Here is a 20,183-nt window from a genome sequence, read left to right on the forward strand (position 1 = left end):
TGGTGGACTTGGCAGTGTTAGGTTAATGGTTAGACTCCATGATCTTGAAAAAAAGATCTTTTCCAATCTGAATGCATCTATGATAAGGCTGTAGTTAAACCTCAGTCATTTTGTTGCTGATATTAAAGTGAACCAGAAAACAGCCCACTAAATCTATGTAACTGAGAAGTGTATGATTAATATGCCTTAAGTAGCCTTACAGCTACTGCTGTCCACTCAGAGCTTTCACCTTTTTAAGGTGACACCCCTCCCATGGAATACATGATGTAGCATCTGAGACTCTCCAGGCATTACCATTTTTTTTAGGGGTTGTATTTTGGTGCCAAAACCTCCACCAGAGTTTATGCTTGACTGCAATGAGTATCTCCTTAACCTTTATATATGGATTCCCCAAAACCAGCACCCAGGTATCTTCATTCCTGAGTTGAGCAGAATCACAGATAACTGAGGCTGGCAGGGACACCCAGACCCTAGGAAAACCTAGCATCACTGATCAGCCCCAGCATTTGCTGGTGCCCTGGTGGCACTGGCCAACCATCACCAGTCCCCACCACTGGCCACATGGGGATCACGTGGGGCAAAGATCTTCAAGCCCTGACATCCTGTTTACACTGGCTTAAAGTCTAAGTCCTTTGGCATAACAAAGCAAACTAGTGTTGCAAAACCAAATATAAAATGTATTAAAAAAATGAATCAGACAAACTCCACAGACCTTTCAGTCTTGAAGTGCAGAATATCCTTGAAATAAAGTACACTATATCCTTTCAATTATTTTTTCTTTCGATTTTGCCCATCTTTCTTAGCCTAAATATGGTATTCAACATCCTTCTGTAAGCAGGTCTTTATTAGCATGTCAATCAGCCTTTCATTGACATGGTACACAGCAAGGAGGCTCCAGCTGTGCAGTGCAGAAGGCAATCTTTGGGTGAACTACTAAACCATGCAATGGTCTAAAACGGATGGCAAATTTTCCTGACACATCATGTGGCAACATATAAGCATTGCCTCCCTAGACTCAGAAGTGACAAGAGATTGAGATGAAAATACAAGGCCTACTCTGGGCTTTTTCGGTGCATCATTGCAATGATTTTCTATGAATCGTTTAAAGTAAAACACTATTTTTTTGAAAGAGCAAATCATTTCATACAGGGTATATGAATGCCTGGAATGTCAAAAACAGTGTTTTGTCTTTGATCCAACAAAACTGAGCTAAAGACTGTCAGAGAAAGGATCCAGCAAAAGAAAACACAAAGCCCATCTGCTCACACCACTAAGAAAAACAGCTACACAGGATTTGCCACCTAGGAGAATCGTAACTTGCAGCACATGGGTTCACAGACAGTGCATTCAGGAGTGGCCCATCCATAAAAGAGGCACTTAGCAAGTGAAAGATGATAACTGCTGATACTTAAATCCAGCCCTAATTCTGGAAAGGTGACGTTTCTTTTAGTGAAATTAAAGCCAGGGTACCAATTCTCTTCAGCCAATATATTTGTTTTCCATACACTATCCTGGAGTGTTCCTGGAGGCAGAAGCAAGTAGGCCATAATTTTAATTAGCTGAAAGGGTTTGGAACAGGATATAAATAACAAGACTTTTAATTTTCCGGCTGTTAAGCCTTGTACACTTTTACACAGATTTGCTCATGAGCTTTGGCTACAACCCCTTTTGCTCATCTAATCCCCATGTGAGAAGCAAGAATAGTATTTCTGTAACATGACAACACCACCCACGCTTCAGCCTTACCACTGAGGAGTGTGCAGAAGCAACTTGCAGAGGATTAGACTGAAGTTTTTCTTATAATGCTTTGAATGGCATAGCAAAATGGACCTATACTTTAAGGCATTAAGGGTATTTCCCATCAAGCAGCAGGTTGTTTAGTCTAAGTACTTCTGGAAAGGACATGTAAGCCTTATTAAATAAGGGGAGGGGAAAAAAGGCAATTTCATTTTAATGTAGGAATGTTAACATTTATTTGCTTGTCTTGAAATAATTTCTGGAATGGTTGCTTTAAGAACTTAATCTTAACAAAGTCATAGGAAACAGGAGGAAGTATTTAAACTAATTTACTTCATCCATTTATAGATTGTTGAAGTTAATCACAGTAAACCAAACAGGATTCAGCCATACTTAAACACAGCCTTTGCTCAAATATAAATTGTTTATTATATCCGTGACTCACAACCAAACAAAATTGATTCCTGATTTGGGGAAGAGTCTAATTTGGTTTTACTAGCTCTAGAGGAAAACATTTTGGCAGAAGGTTAGCTTTTCAATGCAGAACATTCTCAGAAAAAAATGAAAGTGAGGGAGTGATGCAGCAGAGTCTCACCACATCTTCATCATCATCACCACATCAGCAGGTTGGCCTAACATTGGCTCCTATGGCAGGGCAGGCCCCTCCCTGGTGGAAGCAGGGCTGTGCAGGGGGCCATGAGGGAGCCTGAACACTGGCAGCGAACAGTCAGGGAGCTGAAGCTTGATGAGATGAAGCCTTCTCCTTGTGCCCTCATGGGCTCTCATTAAGACCATCCTTTCACCCCACTGTAACACTGCTGAGGTCAAAAGGTGTGACTTCAGCAATTTGATCTGTTACATCGACAGAGAGTAGGCAGCTCTTTCGCATGGACAATGTGCTTTCTCCATCCATATATGGTGAGTGCTCATAGACTAGCTTAAAGGCTGGATGTTCTCTTATTTACATGTCTTCACCATAGTGCTAAAGATACAAAGTATTTGGTTTAAAAACCCTACCAAGAAATACAATTGATTTTTACAAAGAAATTTTTTCCTTTCATTTTTCCCATGAGCATCTTAACAATCCTTGGTGAGTCTTGATTGCCTTGTGGGTTGGCTAGGCTGATGCTCTATATTTTTGCACTAGTTGCCCGCTGTGCAAGATCAAGCATATTAGCTTCTAGAGGAGATGGAGATGTATTTCAGGAACAAATGCATGAACTAATCTTTGAATACAGGGTCAGTAGGTCAAATGATGATGTTTGTTAATCTTTTTTCGTCTCCTTTTCTATACGTGTGGCCAATGCATTAGCAATTGGATTGCATGAATGCGAAAGAGCAAATGAGTCACCATCATAGCAACACATTTCTTGCTTGAACCACACATCTCGGCAATAATAAAGTTACTAAAGGAAATTAAATGCTCTGATGAATATCTTGCATATTCTTGTGACTCTATTTTGCTATACTTCATGGTAATAACTGCATTTTTAAATACTTGCTTTAATTGTCTTCCAGGAGTAATTAAAATTAAATTATAAATATTGTGAGTTGCACGTAGTGTTTTCATTAAGATAATAATTATGTGGGAAGGGCTCCTAACTGGGCAGGGGGAGGAGATCTTCTTTGAAAATATCTTACGCAAGTATCTTCTACATGATTGCCTCATCAGGCTCAATAATCCAAAATCAGAGCGATGTCTTTGTCTTCCAGGTCTAAAGAAACCCAGCAAACTAAATACTAAGGGTATTTTTTGTGAAGAAAACTATGGGAGAAAAAAAAAAAAATGGCTGGAAAGGCCAAAATGTTTAGTACTTGTTTGGTTGCATTAATCTTCTCTCTAGCTACAATCAGACAACAAAAGATTAATTCTCAAACTAGCATGGGATAAGAAAAAAAGTGGAAAACACTTAGTATATTATATTGTTTCAGCCTGACTGATCTAAATGAAATTCTCCCACTTGTGCTTGTTTTTGACTACTCTGACTCTCCTGCATAAAATGGGAGTATGTGTCCAGCCCCAAATCTAAATTCACATCCCAGCCACATCATGGCTCTGTATCAAGGCAAGAGTTTGATGCTCCCTCATCTTCCCCTTCCTAGACCCCTATTTGCCTGCAGTCGATCAGTCATATGGCCCAGACAGGCCTTTCAGCACCCTTCAACTATTTGAAGACAACCAGAAAACAATGAGAAGAGGGTAGCAGTCAACATGGACTCACCATTGTTGGTTATTTTTTCATAAAGAATAGTACCTCTTATAAAATTGAGAAGATAGATACAGTACACATCATTGTGTCTTGAGCTTAGAAAGGCTTTTGACATCACCTCAAGTGATATTCTTGTTAGCAAACTACGAAAATATTTCCTAAATTCAAGTACAGAGGGGCTGCAAAGCTGGCTTGGAAGAGATAACCGTTACAATGGAGATCCCTAGGAGGCATTGAGTGTGTGCCATAGCAACCTGAGTCTAACTCCTATTCAGTATTTTAAATAATAGCCTAGGTGATGGACAAAAAAACAGGTATTTATTAAACCTGAAAATTGTATCATGCTGTGAGAGGCTGCAAGTGGGCTGCAAGATGGACTGACAATTCAAATTGTTCTTGACAGTTTGAATGAATGTTTTGAGAAAACATGATCCTCTTTAGTAGGAACACTTACAAAGGAGTAATTAAGCATTTAGCTATCTAATGGGGAAAATACATGTAGAGCAGCTGACCAAAGAAGCTGTAGTGCTCAGAGTAGATCACAAACCTGACAAGAGTCAATAGCGTCTTCCTGTTATTTATAAAAGAGGGTGACCACCACACTGTGATGCATAAACAGCAGTGGCAGCTGAGAGAGATACAAAGTGAGCCTGCCTCTCTTTTAAAATCTGGTAAGGGTCTGCCTTGCTCTGTCTTGTTTTGAGCAGCAGAATAATAAAACTTTCATACATGATCTCTGAGGAAATGTGGGAGCAATTACTGCAATGCAGGACTAGAAAAGAAGATAACTGAGGGCCAATAAGATAATAATCTTTGAACATTGAGACGTTGCAAAGAGGAAAAATGTGTTGGACCTAATTGTGGTGAATATCAAGCGCAGCAGAGAACGTTTAGATAATACATTAAGAAAACCTTATGGGAAGGCTGCAGGATGTCCAGCAAGACTAGACAAAGGTGAGACACCAGTTCTCTGGTATAACTGATCCTGTAGCAGAATGGAGGTCCTAGCACTTTGGTGACATCTTAAGATCCTTTCCTGCCACAAGGGTTGCAGTTCTGTGTTGAGTTTGTGTCTCCAAAGGTTTGTGTTCAGGGTGCTGAAGAAGCTGGAAATCTAGTTCAATGGGAAATTCCAAAATGCGCTGGGTCATGGGGGCAGAATACAATCCTTTTGCAACTCACCACAGAACATCCATGTTTCTCATGGAAGGGAAAATATTTAAAAAACAGGCATTTGGATTGCTTCAGAATATACTCAAGCCTGGAAACTCAGCACTCTGAGGTCATACAGCTTTAAAATGTCTTGCATGCACCTGGCTCCATTTTTAACCTTGGTAAAGAGCAAGCTTAAGGAATTGCTGCTCTGCTGAGAGGCTCATTTTTCCTGGCACCCTGAGCTCCCCACTGCTCAGCTTGGAAGCTCCAAATATGCAGTGTCGTCATGGGTTACACTGCATGGAAACATATTCCCGTCACTATTAAGCAAGATGAGAAGAAATGATCACAGGTCTGCATGTATTTCCCTAAAGTCAGTTGAAACCAAATGTTTTCACAGGAAGACTGCTTAAAACAAAGCACCTTTTTCTGACAAAGCATTTTTGTCTGAAAAATCCCAAGATATTTTAGTTCAAATTCCCTCCTCTGCCACATGTGAGGCGTCCAGGAGAAACATCCTACGTTTGGCACAGACTGGTTACCAGAGGACACACCAGTAGATGGAGCACACGACAAGGCAGTGCTACCCTTTGGCTCTGTAACACTAATTAATATTCTCACTGTTCGCTGCTCACAGCTTGAGGCAACAGAACTGGGTGACAGAGGCCTGGACCAGTCACCGAGTCTGCTGCCAAGCTAGGGTTTTCTTGGTGCTATGATCCTGATAAGAGGCTAGATCTGCTTTAATGTTTACCATCGAATTTTTTGGCTGGCTGACTTTATTTATACGGCATTTAGGTTTAGTTCATACACTGCTAATTATGCCATCATTATACGTATCCCCACAATTTTCTGTTTCCCAAGAGATTAGTACATCCCACCTCTAACCAAAAAGTTTTTGCTGTGTTTTGCAAGTCCCCAGCGATTTTGCACTTTTTGTGACTATCTAAAACTCCCAACATAGCTTCCTCAGCAAATTTCATAAACATACATCTGATCTTTCTGAAATGGTTAGCAATGATAGTATGAAGCTAGAGTAGCCCAGAATCAGTACCAGCATTTGAGCGGTATCTTCTTTGCACCAGCACTTGTTTTCATCTTTCACTAGCTAGTCCTACTTGCCTTGTACTTTTATGTCCTGCTTCCCATCTTACGTAGGTTTCCCCAAACAACACCACATCAAATACTGCAACAGTCCAGCTTAGAAAATATTTTTTCCAGAAAGGTCTCTGGTTAGCACCATCTCGCTCTGCTCTTTCAACAGATTTTTTTATAAACCATAGTGTAAGTTTTCACCAAAAAAAACTGGAAGTTTTAAGCTCTTTGTGCATAATTCTTTTGTAAAACAGGAGAACTTATATTTCTTTCTCCCACCCTTTGTCTTATTTAGTTTCCCAAGGCCAAGCACACTATCCAGGGCACAATAAAGTCATGATCTTGGTGTTGCCACGGTTCTGATAGGAACCGTGAGTGATCATCAGCTAAGCATCTAGACAAACCCATTGCTGAGAAAGAGAAGGCAAAATGCCACTTCAAGGTGCAAAACTGAGTGCTGCTTTTGTTTCAGCTTTCAGTCTTCCCCTTCCTGCTACTCTGACATTTTCCTATAGTGCCAAATACTGAATATCTCTCTCTGGAAAAATGTCCTGGAATGGGAGAGGGCACAGAGATGGAGCAAGAGTAAAAATCTTTATCACCTTGTCATGAAAGGAGCAGGATGCCAGTGCCAAGGCTTGCCAGATTTAAGAAGTCACTTCCCAAAACGACAAGCTGGGTGAAAGTTTCTTGGGAAACAGTGTGGTGCAGAGGACAATATAGACTGCACAGTTCCAAATACAAATGTCATTTCTACAGGCCTCTGCAATTTCATGACAGTTGCTTTCATCATACACTCCTTTTTTAAATAGCTCTGTAGAAATTAACATTTTCTGAATTACTAACAAGAATGAAATTACTTCATCAAAACAGAACAAACTTTGACAGTTTGACAAAATTATTAGGGTCCATGTCCTTCTCTTTCTATTATTTGCCTCTATCCTTCAAAAATAAAGATTTTAGTGGTTTTTTTTTGTAAATTAATTTTTAAAATGTGATTAATTGCACATGTGCTGCTAAGACTTCAAGTGGTCATCTCGGTTGGACTCTTTTGAGATTACATTTTCAGTATCCCTTTTATTATTGAGACTGCTTTAAAACAGACTTTACTCTGATAGGCACAATCCTTGTTACTGTACTACAAAGACTCCTGTCTTCTGAAAGGGCTTGTCTAGGATTAGCGGATGAATTGTACTATTTTGGGGCAGATTGCTTGGGTGTCAAGGTATACACAAGCCCTTTGATGACTCCATGACTGCTACTGCTTCACCACTCCACTCCTGCAGCACAGCCATGTGGCGCATTCACATACATGAGATTTAGCAGAGGTTAATCATTTGCATGACATTGTTTCCACCTGTGGGTTTTCCTTGAAACTTTTGATGTTCTCTTTATTGTACCTCTTGTTGTGCAAATTTCCTTATTTTGTTTTGCTTCTGAAAGTAATTTTTGGTTGATTATTGTGTAGTTACAAAATTAGAGTAATAACATCTAATTGTACAGCTGAAGCAAAAACATGTAATTGTGGGAGACTAGATTCAATTTAAAGAAAGAAAACCCCTCCACCAGGGTTTCCTGTAGTTTGTACAGTGGATTTGCCAGGCAGTGCTGCTTTGATTGCATCTAACCTGCAATTAGCATGTGCAATTAAGGCATAATTAATGCATGCAATTGCATTATTTCACTGTTACAACAGTGGCAATATGTAGCAGTTAGTGTTTAGCATGTTTCTCCTTCGTGGTAGCTGGTGCAGTGCTGTGTTTTGACTTCCAGCCTGGGAACAGTGCTGGCGATACCGATGTTTTCGGTTGTTGCTAAGTGATGTTTACCCTGACCAAGGACTTTGTGAGGCTCATGCTCTGCCAGGGAGGAGGGGAAGCCGGGAGGAAGCAGAGACGGGGCCCCTGACCCAGGCTAGACAAAGAGGTATTCCATACCACAGCACGTCATGCCCGGGGTGCGGGGTAACTGGGAGTTACCCGGAAGGACACAGGCTTCTGGGTGGGACTCGTTTCTTGGCCGGTGGTATTGTATTCTCTTCCCTTGTTATTTTCTCTTATCATTGTTGTCGTTGGTGGTGGTAGCGGTGGTGATCTGTGTTGTACATTGGTTGCTGGACTGTTCTTGTCTCAACCCGTGGGAGTTGCACCCTTTCGATCCTCCTCCCCGTTCCTCCAGGAGCGGGGAAGGGGAGAGCCCCGGGGGGGTGGGGGGGGCTCGATTCCTCAGCCCAGCACCACTCACTGGGAGTGAGTGAACAAGCTGTCTGGCTAGGGTTTAAACCACGACAGTGTAACAGACACAGTGTTTATAAGCTGAAATGATTTATCAGTATTTACCAATTATGCCACAGGAAGGAGGGCAGGTGTGTGAGTGGGCCTTACCTACAGCAAATTTCCAGGATGAACATGCTTCATTCCCATGTGGAAAGCCTATGGAAGTACACAACAGGGAAGAGAGGCTGGGCAGATTTAGCACTGTTGAAAATGGGGGACTTAACTGACACTTTCAGCTTACTTTTGGCTTGTTGTATTGCTCGTATGTGACATAATAGGAGAAATCAGACCTAGCATTTCATATTTCTGAATTATTCTCTTCTGTCTTCAACATTTTAGATCAGTTTTGTAAGCCAAATAATCCTACCCAAAGACTTAAAGATTATCTGAGCATGAACTAATGCTGTGATCTGTGTGTATAAGGAAGCCTGATGCACATAAGAGGTTTTTATGTGCTCTTACCTGGCATTCTGGAATGTAACCCTACCAATTCTACCAGGCTTTTCTTAAAGGACATTTCTCATCCTTTAAGGGTCAAATGATATTAGAAAAGCACCTTAATGCACCATGAAAGGATAAAATAAAAATACATTTTAATTCAGTTTCACAGAAATAAAGATAAATCTGAATTTCTAGGCCCCAAACCTTGAGTACATAAACTGAGATGTTTTGAGTGCCAAACTGCTGGTGCTAAAATGAAAGACCCCAGAGATAAAACCCAGGGCCCAATCCAGTTAAATCAATGTGAGTTAAAAGCACTAAAATCATACATAACAAAACTCTAGTATTAATCTATCACACAAAATACTATTAGAAGTCCTGAGACAAAGATGACCTGATCCAGGCACAATAATTTGTGTGAATGATTTTGCATATGGACTCAGCACAAAATACCCGAAGTTCTCAAAAGATGCATTCACAAAACTAAGAGCAAAAACTGCCTCAGTATCCTTTCTGTCTAAATATTTCCCTTCGTTTCCTATTGAAAAAGATTAGAAGTAGACACCAGAAATAACAAACAGCCAACTGATCAGCTTACACTGATTTATACCTGCATCTCACTAATTCCAGAACTTGTTTTAGCATCCTGAGCATCCATGGTGTTTATCAGTAACTAGAAGGATCTCATGGGCCAATCCTTTCTAACTAGAAAAGCAAAAAAATAAATAAAATTCCGACTTCTGCAAAGACAATTTAGCTTCTCCACTTGAAAGCAAGATAAATTGTGAGACATATTTTCATCCAAGATGTTTATTGAAGATGATATAGGCACAGCACACCAGTAAACCACATTCTGAAGCAGGGTTAAATATGTTTCATATTTTATAACTGTGCTGGCAGTCTGTTGTATCTCTATCTCTAGTGCCTGTAGGCTCCTTCTTTATACATATCTCTGCAGGTTTTGATTGACAAATGACAAACATAGCCTGTATTTATAAGGTGTCATTTACTTTACTTTTTATTAAAATCACCAGCTACAAAATAGACATTTTGCACACACTGGTCCTAAATAGGCAACTATGAGAAAATGACATTAGTCCTGAAATGAGACCATCATATAGCACACCTCGGATGTCATAAAGGGTCAGATATAATAGAAAATACACGGAGATTAGATAAGGAACTCACATCACAGTGGAAGGTTAACCTACACCTTTGAAGAAATCAGTGTACATGTTGATCAGAGACTCATTTTCTTCAAACATTAAAAAAGTTCCATTTTGCTCTCATTTATATACATTATAGCCACTACTGCTACAGCAAGCAACCGTGCTACTTCAGCCTGACATAAGCGTCACAGTGTCTGGAAATAAAGAAACATACTAACATAAAGAGAAACAAGGCAATAACACTCTTTTTTTTATAGTAGTGGTGTCACAACACACCACAGACCAAATTCTTAGCTGATGGGAAATGACATACCTCCCCATGAATCAGCAAAACATCCAGTACTCACCAAGAATCTGGACAATAAGCAAAACATCCTGCCACTGTATTCTGTCCTGCACTTCAAGGTCAAAAAGGAGAAGGAGAAAGGGCCTGCCTTGTGTGTTCTGCACTCCATTCGGCCCAGCTGGGAGGATAAATAAGCCCAACAGCCCTTAATTTAGTTCCAATCATGATAGGTGGTGTAGCCAGATGCATAAGGCAATAAATGATACAGTGATCTGTGGGTGTTACGAGGCAAAGGCTGGGGCCACACTGTGGTACTAATTTTCATATTAGTATCAATATGGGTTTTGGCTTAAAGTCCAGTGGATCACTATAATAGCACAAGAATATTAATTTCCAGGACACTGTTAAAGGCATCTGCCAAGTGCTACAGAGTGACTCTTGCTCCTATCTATTGCTCTGACACCATGACCTTTTTGGTTATCATGACCTTGTTAAATTTTCCACTCCAACATCCTGGGGATTGGAAGTACGAATTTCATGCAATGCTGGATCTTAGCAGAATGTATCAAATGAAAACAAGAAAGCATTGTGTTTAAAGGCATCTTTCAGCAGGATAGAAAACATCATACTAGAAAGGTTCATATTGGTCAGTGCTACCCCAGATACAGAATAAGAAACAAATACCAAATCATTAAAGTTAAATAGGTGTTGATTACAAGGTGCGAGACATGGTTATTTTCATTAGTTTGCTGCAAGAACTTCACCCCAAGAAATAAATTTCTACCTTTATAAAATGGACCTTTTTATAGAATAAAAACAGATCCAAAGTATACCGTAATTCTTAACATGAAGTTTAGAACTTAATTTTGCAATTTAGGATTAACCAAACCATGTTCAAGCTGTTCATATTATAAAATTACAGGCAGGCCTTCTCTGATCATCAACACGTTAATTTCAGTGTCAAAGTATAAATTATACATGATAACATAAGATCAAGTCATTCCAAATCTGTAGGAAAATACAAACAGACAATGACAAGGAAGTAATTTTGCTATGTTCTTAATATATAGTCAACATGCATTAAAAATGTATCTTTCAGGTGAATATTCTTTTTTCTCTGTTATAATTTTAAAGTGCATCTAAAAGCTGCAATATAAATCTTTACACTTTAAAAATAGAGCAAAGTGAATAGCAGTTCAGAAATGATAGGTAACTCCTGTTAACAAAAAGATCAAGAATTTCTAAGTGCTATTCCAATATTCACAGCTCTGTTAAAGTGGGGGTGATATTTTGGTTGGGAAACACTGGCAAACACTGAGTGGGCCCAATGATTGTATTTCATAGAATCACAAAATCCTGTAGGTTGGAAGGGACCTTAATAGGTCATCTAGTTCAATCTCTTCAAAGCAGGGTCAACATTGGTTGCCTGGGGCTTCATGCAGGGGGGTCCTGCTGACATCCTGGGATGGCGACTGCACAACCCCACCAAGGCCTATTCTACTGTCTGCCTGTGCTCACAACAGAAAATCTCAGCAAGCCATCCAGTTAGAGCCCTTGAAGTACTCTTCCTGTAAGTCCACAATTTCAAGCCTTATCAGTGTGATTACCAACCAGACCTCTACCCTCAGTGAGCTAAATTCACTCCTAACAGTTACTTCAGAGGAGGATTGCTCATGTATGTGAGAGAACAGTTTGAGCTACACTGTGAATAGGGACCCCATAAATAGCTGCCCTCTCTGGGACATAGACACAATTTTCAGAAGTGCTCCCTTCCTGAGGAAACACTTCCCAGAACGGCAGCAGGGGTGCTGCAAGCACCGGCCTGTTCCAGCCACTTTCAGCCCCCATCAGCAAATACTTTCCTGGGAAAGGGTGTTCTACCTGCAAAGCTCTCAATATCACTCTGTAAAATTATAGTTTCCAAAATATACGGCAATTTTTTCACTACTTCTCACAAAATAGTACCAGAATGCTGCTCCAATTCTCTCTCCATAAATATTACATGTGAGCAGCACCTGGTGCTGTGGAGCTACAGCTACAAGTCCTTAGCAAGCAGTTCAATTTCATCCAGGAGGAAGTCCATGTCCTCTCGACTAACTTGCGGGCTGATCACCACTTGACGGAAGAAGTTGACTTTCCCTTGGTGAGGCTGGTACCCAAGCATCATGCTGCCCTTCTTCATCATCCTTTCTTTAATTATAGGAGCAACCTGAAAGTAGAGACAAAAAGGCTTGATGTCACACTTAGAAATACAGCAGATTTGGGCAAGAACTGTATTTTGTGACATAAAGTTTTTTTGAGGTATCTTGCCTGCCTTCCCATTGCCTGCCCCAAGAAACAGAAAAGCTCAGACCTGCAGGTTTAGAGGGAGACTATACCAGAAGAACCTCAGGATCAGAACAATATCTAAACCCCTCAGAAGCCTGCTGCTCAAAGCATTAATCTGTGGCATGGAAAATCTTGGGTTAAGGTCCCTAGTCTTCCTGATTTAGATCATAGTTTTGAACACAGGAAGGACATCAACTGCAGCTAGCTAAAGGCATGCTTTCTCCCCTTGTGCTAACTAGGCTAAGCCTGACTATTCATCCTTGATGGCCCTTCTCCCACCACATCTGCAAAGCAGCTGTCCTTGGAGGACATGCTCCCTGTGAAACTTAAGCTCCCAAAGAAGTCAGTGTGATGCAATATTAAGGGAAAAGGCCTGGAGCTTAAGATTTCATCTCTTAGATTGAAGACATAAGTAGCATAAACCACTCTTGTATTGAGTGGGATGAAATCTCATAGGTGTCTCACTGCAGAAAAAAAAGATGACTAAGACTAGCAGAGTCAGGTCCCTATAGCTGAACACTCTATCTCATCCCAGCAGGGCTTTTAACCTTGTTCAATTAATTTTGTGCTTAACTTTAAGTATGTGTGTAGTTTGGCATTCCCATCCTTGAAATTAGTCATTAGCTTAAATGCATCGCTGGATTAAATAGCTATTCCTTGGAAGACAGAATTCAACATCAGTAAGCATTTTGACAGAGATAGCATTTTTAAAAATGTATTCCATTTTAATATATTGCTAATAACACCAGAGTATTTCAGAACAGTGGGTTCCTTTTCTTCCTTTTGTGACAGTTTGACTTTGAAATAAACAAATAGCTATATCACCTAACCTTGGTTTCTACACTAATTTATTTCAGCTCTAAAAGTTAGTGTCAGAAACTTCCACCTGATCTGCAAAAGAAAAATGACGATGCCAACCTTACCTAAATAGCTTTATTTTTACATGGCATATTTTAGTAGGCAAGTCCCATACATTTTGCTTAGATAGAAACAGCTAAGGTTTTCAACACTAACAGCTGAACTTTCCCATATTTAGTGGAAGATACCTAAATTATCATTGTTTCAAAATGTACATTGAATTCAGAGAAGGGTTTATGGCTCTAATTTAATCTGCCTGTCTGATTATGGTTTGTCTTTGTGATGAAGCTATGTGGTTTATTTAGTGTTTGTTTTTTAAATATGAGAGTGATGGAGTCAGAATTCTAATGAAGTCCAGAGTGTGACATCAGTATGAAGTATGCACATTAAAGCAATTAATATCCTTTCATACTGCAATGTGCAATCAGAATTTGTGGGTTTGCATATTGGTGCAAGCATAAATTGAGAAATAAGTTGCAAAAGTAGTTCTGATAAACATTTGGAATACAAGAAGTTAATAATAAGGACAGGAACACTCAGAATTACAAAAGAAATGTTAAGAGGCATACTGTGATACCTACTGTGATACATTCAATAGCACCTTTTCCCATAAAATCTAATGTGGAGCTCCAGGTGTGCCTCCTGCATAAAGATCCTAATGAAAGCTACCAACGAAAACACAATTCTGCTGCGTATCTGCAACACATCATTTAAAAACAGAAGTCATCAAATATATCCCTGTACCATTACCCACCTGGGTTTCTGTCTGCCTAGCAAATGATTCAAGGATTTCTCAGTTTTCTTGTTTTATAGCTCAGAATTACTTCAGACTAACTTCATTTAGTCCATACTCAAGAAAAAACAAGACAAAAGGAACAAACAAAAAAGCCCACTAACAAACCACTTCATTTCTGCTTGGATAGAGATGGCAGCTATTTTGCATAACAGAGACGCCTTTTCATACCCTGAAAAGTATGTACGAAGCAAACAATCCTCTCCACTGCAGACCAAATATTCCAAACTGCATCCCAACAAACCACTGAATGCAGCACTGAGCAGCGCTAACGCTGGAGCAAAATCTGGGCCTTATAATTGTTCTTGCACAATTTGCCAGTGGTGAAGCCAAATTGGAAGACTTGTCTGGCAATGCTGCTGGTCATGCACACTCGTGTACAGACCTGCAACACACACTCTCTTAAATAAGGAATAATTCTGGCATGATAAAAATTCTCCTACTTCTCCTACAGTTTGCATGTGTTGAGCCCTTTAACAGCACACAAGGTTATTAAGAGCTCTGCTCTTCCATTTTTATTCAAGCCAGCTATGGCCTGACAGCAGTGACACTGTGACAATTCTCAGAAGACACTGCACCCAGGAGGCATTTTGTTAGGCACCATATACATGTGAAAAGAAAAAATACCTCCACCCCTGTACTTGACAAGGACCTCCAAGCAACTTCTGCTTATGGATTAAAGACACTACAAGCACAAAGGGAAAAGCAAACTTTTCTTAATACAGTTTCTCAAGCTCTTCTTTAACATTCAAATCCCTATGGAAACTTTTAGGCTTTACTGATGTTCCACCAGAGTTATTTCATCTTTTTCATCACACTACTGATTGTCTTCTTCTCAACACACAGTGCTCCACAATCCATTATCCCAAAATGTGCAGTAGCACAAACGGAGGCCAGCAATGGAGCACAAATGGAGGCCAACAAAATGTGGAGTAGCACAGTGGAGGCAAAAACATTTAGAGCTTCAGTAATTTGAGGACTGTAAATGTACTACATTTCAGTAGGTCTTCTCTCATGGAAAGGAAAGGTAGAAAAATATCACTTTTACTACCTCATTTATTACCAAATTTACCCTCCATGCTAATGAATTTGTCCTCTTAATTTGAAGAGCATTCTTCCTTTTGCAAAGGCAAAATAAACACTTCCTACTTAAAAAGTAACAAAACATTAAACTCTCATTTGAGATTTTGACTGGATTATTTTTTGAAAGATTTTCCAGTAAGCATTTTGCATGTTTTGATTGCTAACATGATGCAGTGTAACAGAACTATCTCCACAGAAAGCAGTAAGGAACAGAATACATGCACAAATACTTAAGCACATTTCATTCAAGAGCCATTAAATAACACATGCATGCTAAGGCTTGGACTTGAGGAGCACAGCGTATGATGGCAAACTGAATGTAAAGGCAGCAGAAAAATTAGAATGTAAAGAATTTGTCTATTGAGGAGTTCAATTAGGTTAATTCCCACTGAAGTCAATGAGACCTGAGGATGCTCAAATATCAGAAAGAGATGAGCAGCTCCATTCAGTATAGGCTCCCTGGAAAGCAATTTAGTGAGAGTGAGATTGCTTCACCAGTCCAATTATTCTACCGCAGGACTTACTTCAAATTGTACATCTAATTCTTTATTGGCCTGTCAGTGGAGCAGCCTCAGAATTTTAAGCGTAATGTATCCTAAAACTGAAATCATCTTCCTGCCTTTGCTCCCTTCTCTTCCTTCCTACCTCTGGCCTCCCCTGACAATCCATCCTGAAGATTATTTAAAACACTCACTACAGGAGCATATTACCTATCAGACATGCCCTCCTTCCACCTAGGAAGGTGGGGAGAAGGTGCAATGCATGGAAGGCTGCCACAGATCTGCATTGTGCAACCAGAAGCCCAGGGAATGGCTTTACCTGAGGACTGATGGGTGCATCACAGTCTCCCCATTCAGATCTACACAAAGGCTGTATAATCTCATCTTTCCCTTACTATTAATAGCAGAGGTTTTTAAACTAGAGCAAAAATTAAATAGTAGTTTAGCTCCTTCTCCATCTACCTGGGTGACAGGTGACTCTTCTCCCACTCTCAGCCAGCACTCAGCCACACTACAAACAACAGAAAGTTTTAGCCCTAAAGTTTAAGCTGTTTCTGTCAAGAGTTTAGACCACAGCTGACCCTCAGATATATTCACATGGAAGATATCAATGTTCCTTACCAGCAAGTACACACACAGCAATGTGATAACGAGGCAGCTTGAACAGATAAGTACCCAGTGCACCGGGAGGATCAGGAAAGCAGTCTCTCTCTCCATGGCTCAAGTATCCTTGAGAAGAGTGATTCTGCACAATCATACTACAGGCAATACCTTAAAAAGCACTCCGCTCCCCAGCAGACTGGTCAATGGCATTCAACACAAATTCCTCCAACACTTCAAGAATTTCCATGAAGGTCAGGCTGTGACCACATAGCACACTTCAGCAAACACTGTTAAAGACTGACTCATCAATAGAGTTAGGCACATTCTCATCAGAAGCAGCATGTACCTAGTGTTTCCAAGAGCTAGTTTCCAACTTAACCATTAAAATCTTTTCAGAGGACTTGCTGAACCACCAAATTGAGATTTCTTCTTCTTCCAGCTAGCAAGGCCTCCAAAACCATTCTCACAGCGGTAAAGCTGTTTTTAAGCCTGTTTTTTAAGCAAAGAACAATTTCCTAGACATGAGTTTCTTGTGTAAAGTGAAATCTCCAGAGCAGCTCTGTTAAATAGGTGATGTTCCCACCCCACAGCATGGCATCATGCTTTGGAATTCATCTACTGTAAGCTGCTTCCAGTTGAACATTTGAAATAAGAATTGGTTTGTAAAAGTTTATTCTAACTACAAAAAAAAAAAAAAAAAAAAGATAGCCAGGTGCCTAGCTATTTCAAACCACACAATCCCATTAACTTCTAAAATACATACCCCAGTATTACCAGCCTATAGTTTGAGTCCTATACATAGACCAAAATAGCTGATGTTTTCTCATGAGAAGGGACAGAAAAGAATAATGTAGCTCTTCCATTCATATGAGGTAAATCCACTGAACACCCAGCTGCACTAATGCTGCTGAGTATGGATAGCCAAATAAGTTTTCCTAAAGAATAGCAGAATTTCCTAACAAATATGCTACTTTGTTGCTCTTGCTGAAATAAAGAAATAAGCACCTACTGGTTTTAATTTACCTCTGATTTTTCTGCTCTAATATTGTCTCTAACAATTGCAATTAATAGATATGCTGGAAGTGCAAGAAAGCTCAGATTGGACAACTACAGAATAGCTTGCTGATAATGGAAGACTATGTCCAATCTTGGTTACATTTTTTTTTTCTCTGTGCCCTCCCCTAATCTGTAAGGGATCTGATTTTAGACCTAATCCAGTATTTTCAAACTGTCCTATCACAAGTGATTTTCTATGCCTCTGACACTGTACCTCTGTTACCTGAATGTTATTTGTACTGCTGTCATTCTCACAGACTCTAGTTGTGTTAGTCTAGTTATATCAGATGTTGACATGCCATAACAGCTTTTCCAAACTGTAGGCTAGAGGCATTATTCTTTAAAAGCAACATTCTGTCAATTTTGTATTTAAAAACTAAGGCAACATGAATGAGCTGCAAATCAATAACAATGCTTTGTAAAAATATTCTGCTAAACAATGAATTTATGAAACTATATTGTTGGGGGGTGTGGGGGGGGGATTGCTAATTTCACAAAGAGCACAAGTGAAAAAATAGCATAAACCAGAAGAATAAACAGAACAGGCTGAAGGTTTTCTAAATTTTTGAAACAAAAATATTTTGAGTATTTGTTTCAAAACACTGTTTTCAGTTAAAAATTGAATTCGACTGAAAATAGACCCATTTTTATCACAGACAGTAGAAAAGGACTAAGGAAACCAACATGGAGTGAACTGCTTCATTTTAGCTTGTCTGAAAACAAAAAATTCTGGTCAACTAAAACCAAGAATTGCTTCCAGTTTCTTAACTCAATGGCCAAACCAAAAGCTCCATTATTTGAACATAATATGTGGCATCAGAAGTGCTGACACTGGTCAACTGAAATATCTTTAGAATGTTTTGGCACTCAGAAAAGACAACGTATGAAAAAATTCATGAGACTGCCTCTTTTGTTGGCAAATTTGGCTGGAAATCCCTTATGAACAGCTTCAAGTAGTGTGGATGACTCTAAATGTGCTAGCCCAGCAAGTACTACAAAGTCAGAATGCCTGTAAAAGCTGGTGTTAATACTGGCAAAGGCTATCAGAAACATTTTTCCATATATTTTGAACAGTTCCCAGGTCACTGAGGATCTATGCAACACAAAGCTCAAGAGTCATTCCAGCTGCTGGCAGCAATGACTCCCAGTCACCAGACCCCATTCTGCTCCTCCTGAAATTAATTTCAGAATTGCCATGGACTTCAGTGGAAGCAAAATGCAATTATCTAAATTTCCTCCGTATGTGTCTGCTTCAGGTGGCAGTTTGCAAATAGCCTTCAGCTTTTACTAGAGAAAGCTACACTCGCAGTAAATCAATAACCTTTCTAGGGATCCACAAAAGCAGACTAGACAGTGTTGGAAGGACAGGAGCATATTAGCAGCTCCAACTACTTCTCTTCCTCAAATACAGCCTTGATGAAATTTTCCAAGGCACTGAATCCTGCACTAGAAACTGGCTGCAGATTTGTAGCTAGAACACAAAGAAAGTCGCCCTTTTGACGAAGTGGAAAGATCACATTCTCATGATTTCACAAAAATGGAAACCACATTTTGTGTTCTTTCCTCAACCATTCTTTGCAATGGAAGACAAGTATATACTCTCCCATCTGAGCACAAAAGTCTATCTTGGCTCCCCCATAAAGGGCAAATTTTCATCTGGAAGTTCATGACTTTTACTTAAAAAAAAAAACCAACTTACTGCCTTTTTGAAATCTGTGAAGTTATGCTTCCTGCAAGAACTGACCAGTTTGGATTCATGTATGTTAATAAGGAAACAAGTATTGTACATCAATTGCCATCAAAAAAGCGTAAACAAAACCTCATTAATGAAGTATTTTGACTCAGTTTTAAATTTTGACATGTGAGCTATTAATTTCAGTGTGTCTTCACAACATTGTTTCTTACCTTGCTTAAATGATAGCACAATGATTTAAATACTGAATACAGACTCAAATAGGACTGGTCCCTAACCCCACCAGAGCCTGTTTGGACCTTTAAAGATCACCTGGTTCCAACCCCCCTCCACAGGTAGGGACACCTTCCACTAGACCAGGTTGCTCAAAGCCCTATCTGGTAACACATTTCTCTTTCCCTTTACAAGAGATATGTAATCCTTCAGGGCAGTGAAGCATCTATGTGTTCATGCATCATACACTGGTGTGTGTTGGTCTCTTCTCCCAAGTAATAAGCAATAGGACAAGAGGAAGTGAACTCAAATTGCACCAGGGGAGGTTTTGATTGGATATTGTGAAAAAATCTTCACCAAAAGAGTTGTTGAGCATTGGGTCAAGCTGTCCAGGGAAGTGGTTGAGTCGCCACCTCTGAAGGTATTTAAGAGACTTGTAGATGTGGCACTTACAGGCATGGTTCAGTAGTGGAGTTGGCAGTGCTGAATTAATGGTCGGACTTTATGATCTTTAAGCTCTTTTCCAACCTAACCAATTCTGAGATTCTACAATTCTATCTATTGCGATTAGCCCAGATACCCTCATGGGTGCTCTGTACTGTATTATGATGCATATTAAGTAATTTCTGTGTCAAATAGGTCTCAAACATCAGTCACAAAGTATCTGCAGCATTTCCTAGTGTGACT

At 39.7% G+C, this 20,183-nt stretch overlaps 1 protein-coding gene across 2 annotated transcripts in view; it reads right to left on the minus strand.

The window, feature by feature from the left end:
• Positions 1-10,955: 10,955 nt before the first annotated feature.
• The window catches only part of GADL1 (glutamate decarboxylase like 1), an 83,282-nt gene continuing 74,054 nt past the window's right edge, over positions 10,956-20,183 (minus strand). For both annotated transcript variants that reach the window (XM_061465008.1, XM_061465009.1), the window contains one exon: positions 10,956-12,578. In XM_061465008.1, the coding sequence (XP_061320992.1) occupies positions 12,405-12,578 (174 nt within the window). In that variant the 3' untranslated portion in view covers positions 10,956-12,404. The remainder of the gene's footprint in view (positions 12,579-20,183) is intronic.

This window comes from Pezoporus flaviventris, unplaced genomic scaffold (assembly GCF_033815535.1).
Source record: "Pezoporus flaviventris isolate CSIRO_AGI_PZ_B2104156 unplaced genomic scaffold, CSIRO_AGI_Pfla_v1 ptg000037l, whole genome shotgun sequence".
NCBI lineage: Eukaryota > Metazoa > Chordata > Aves > Psittaciformes > Psittacidae > Pezoporus > Pezoporus flaviventris.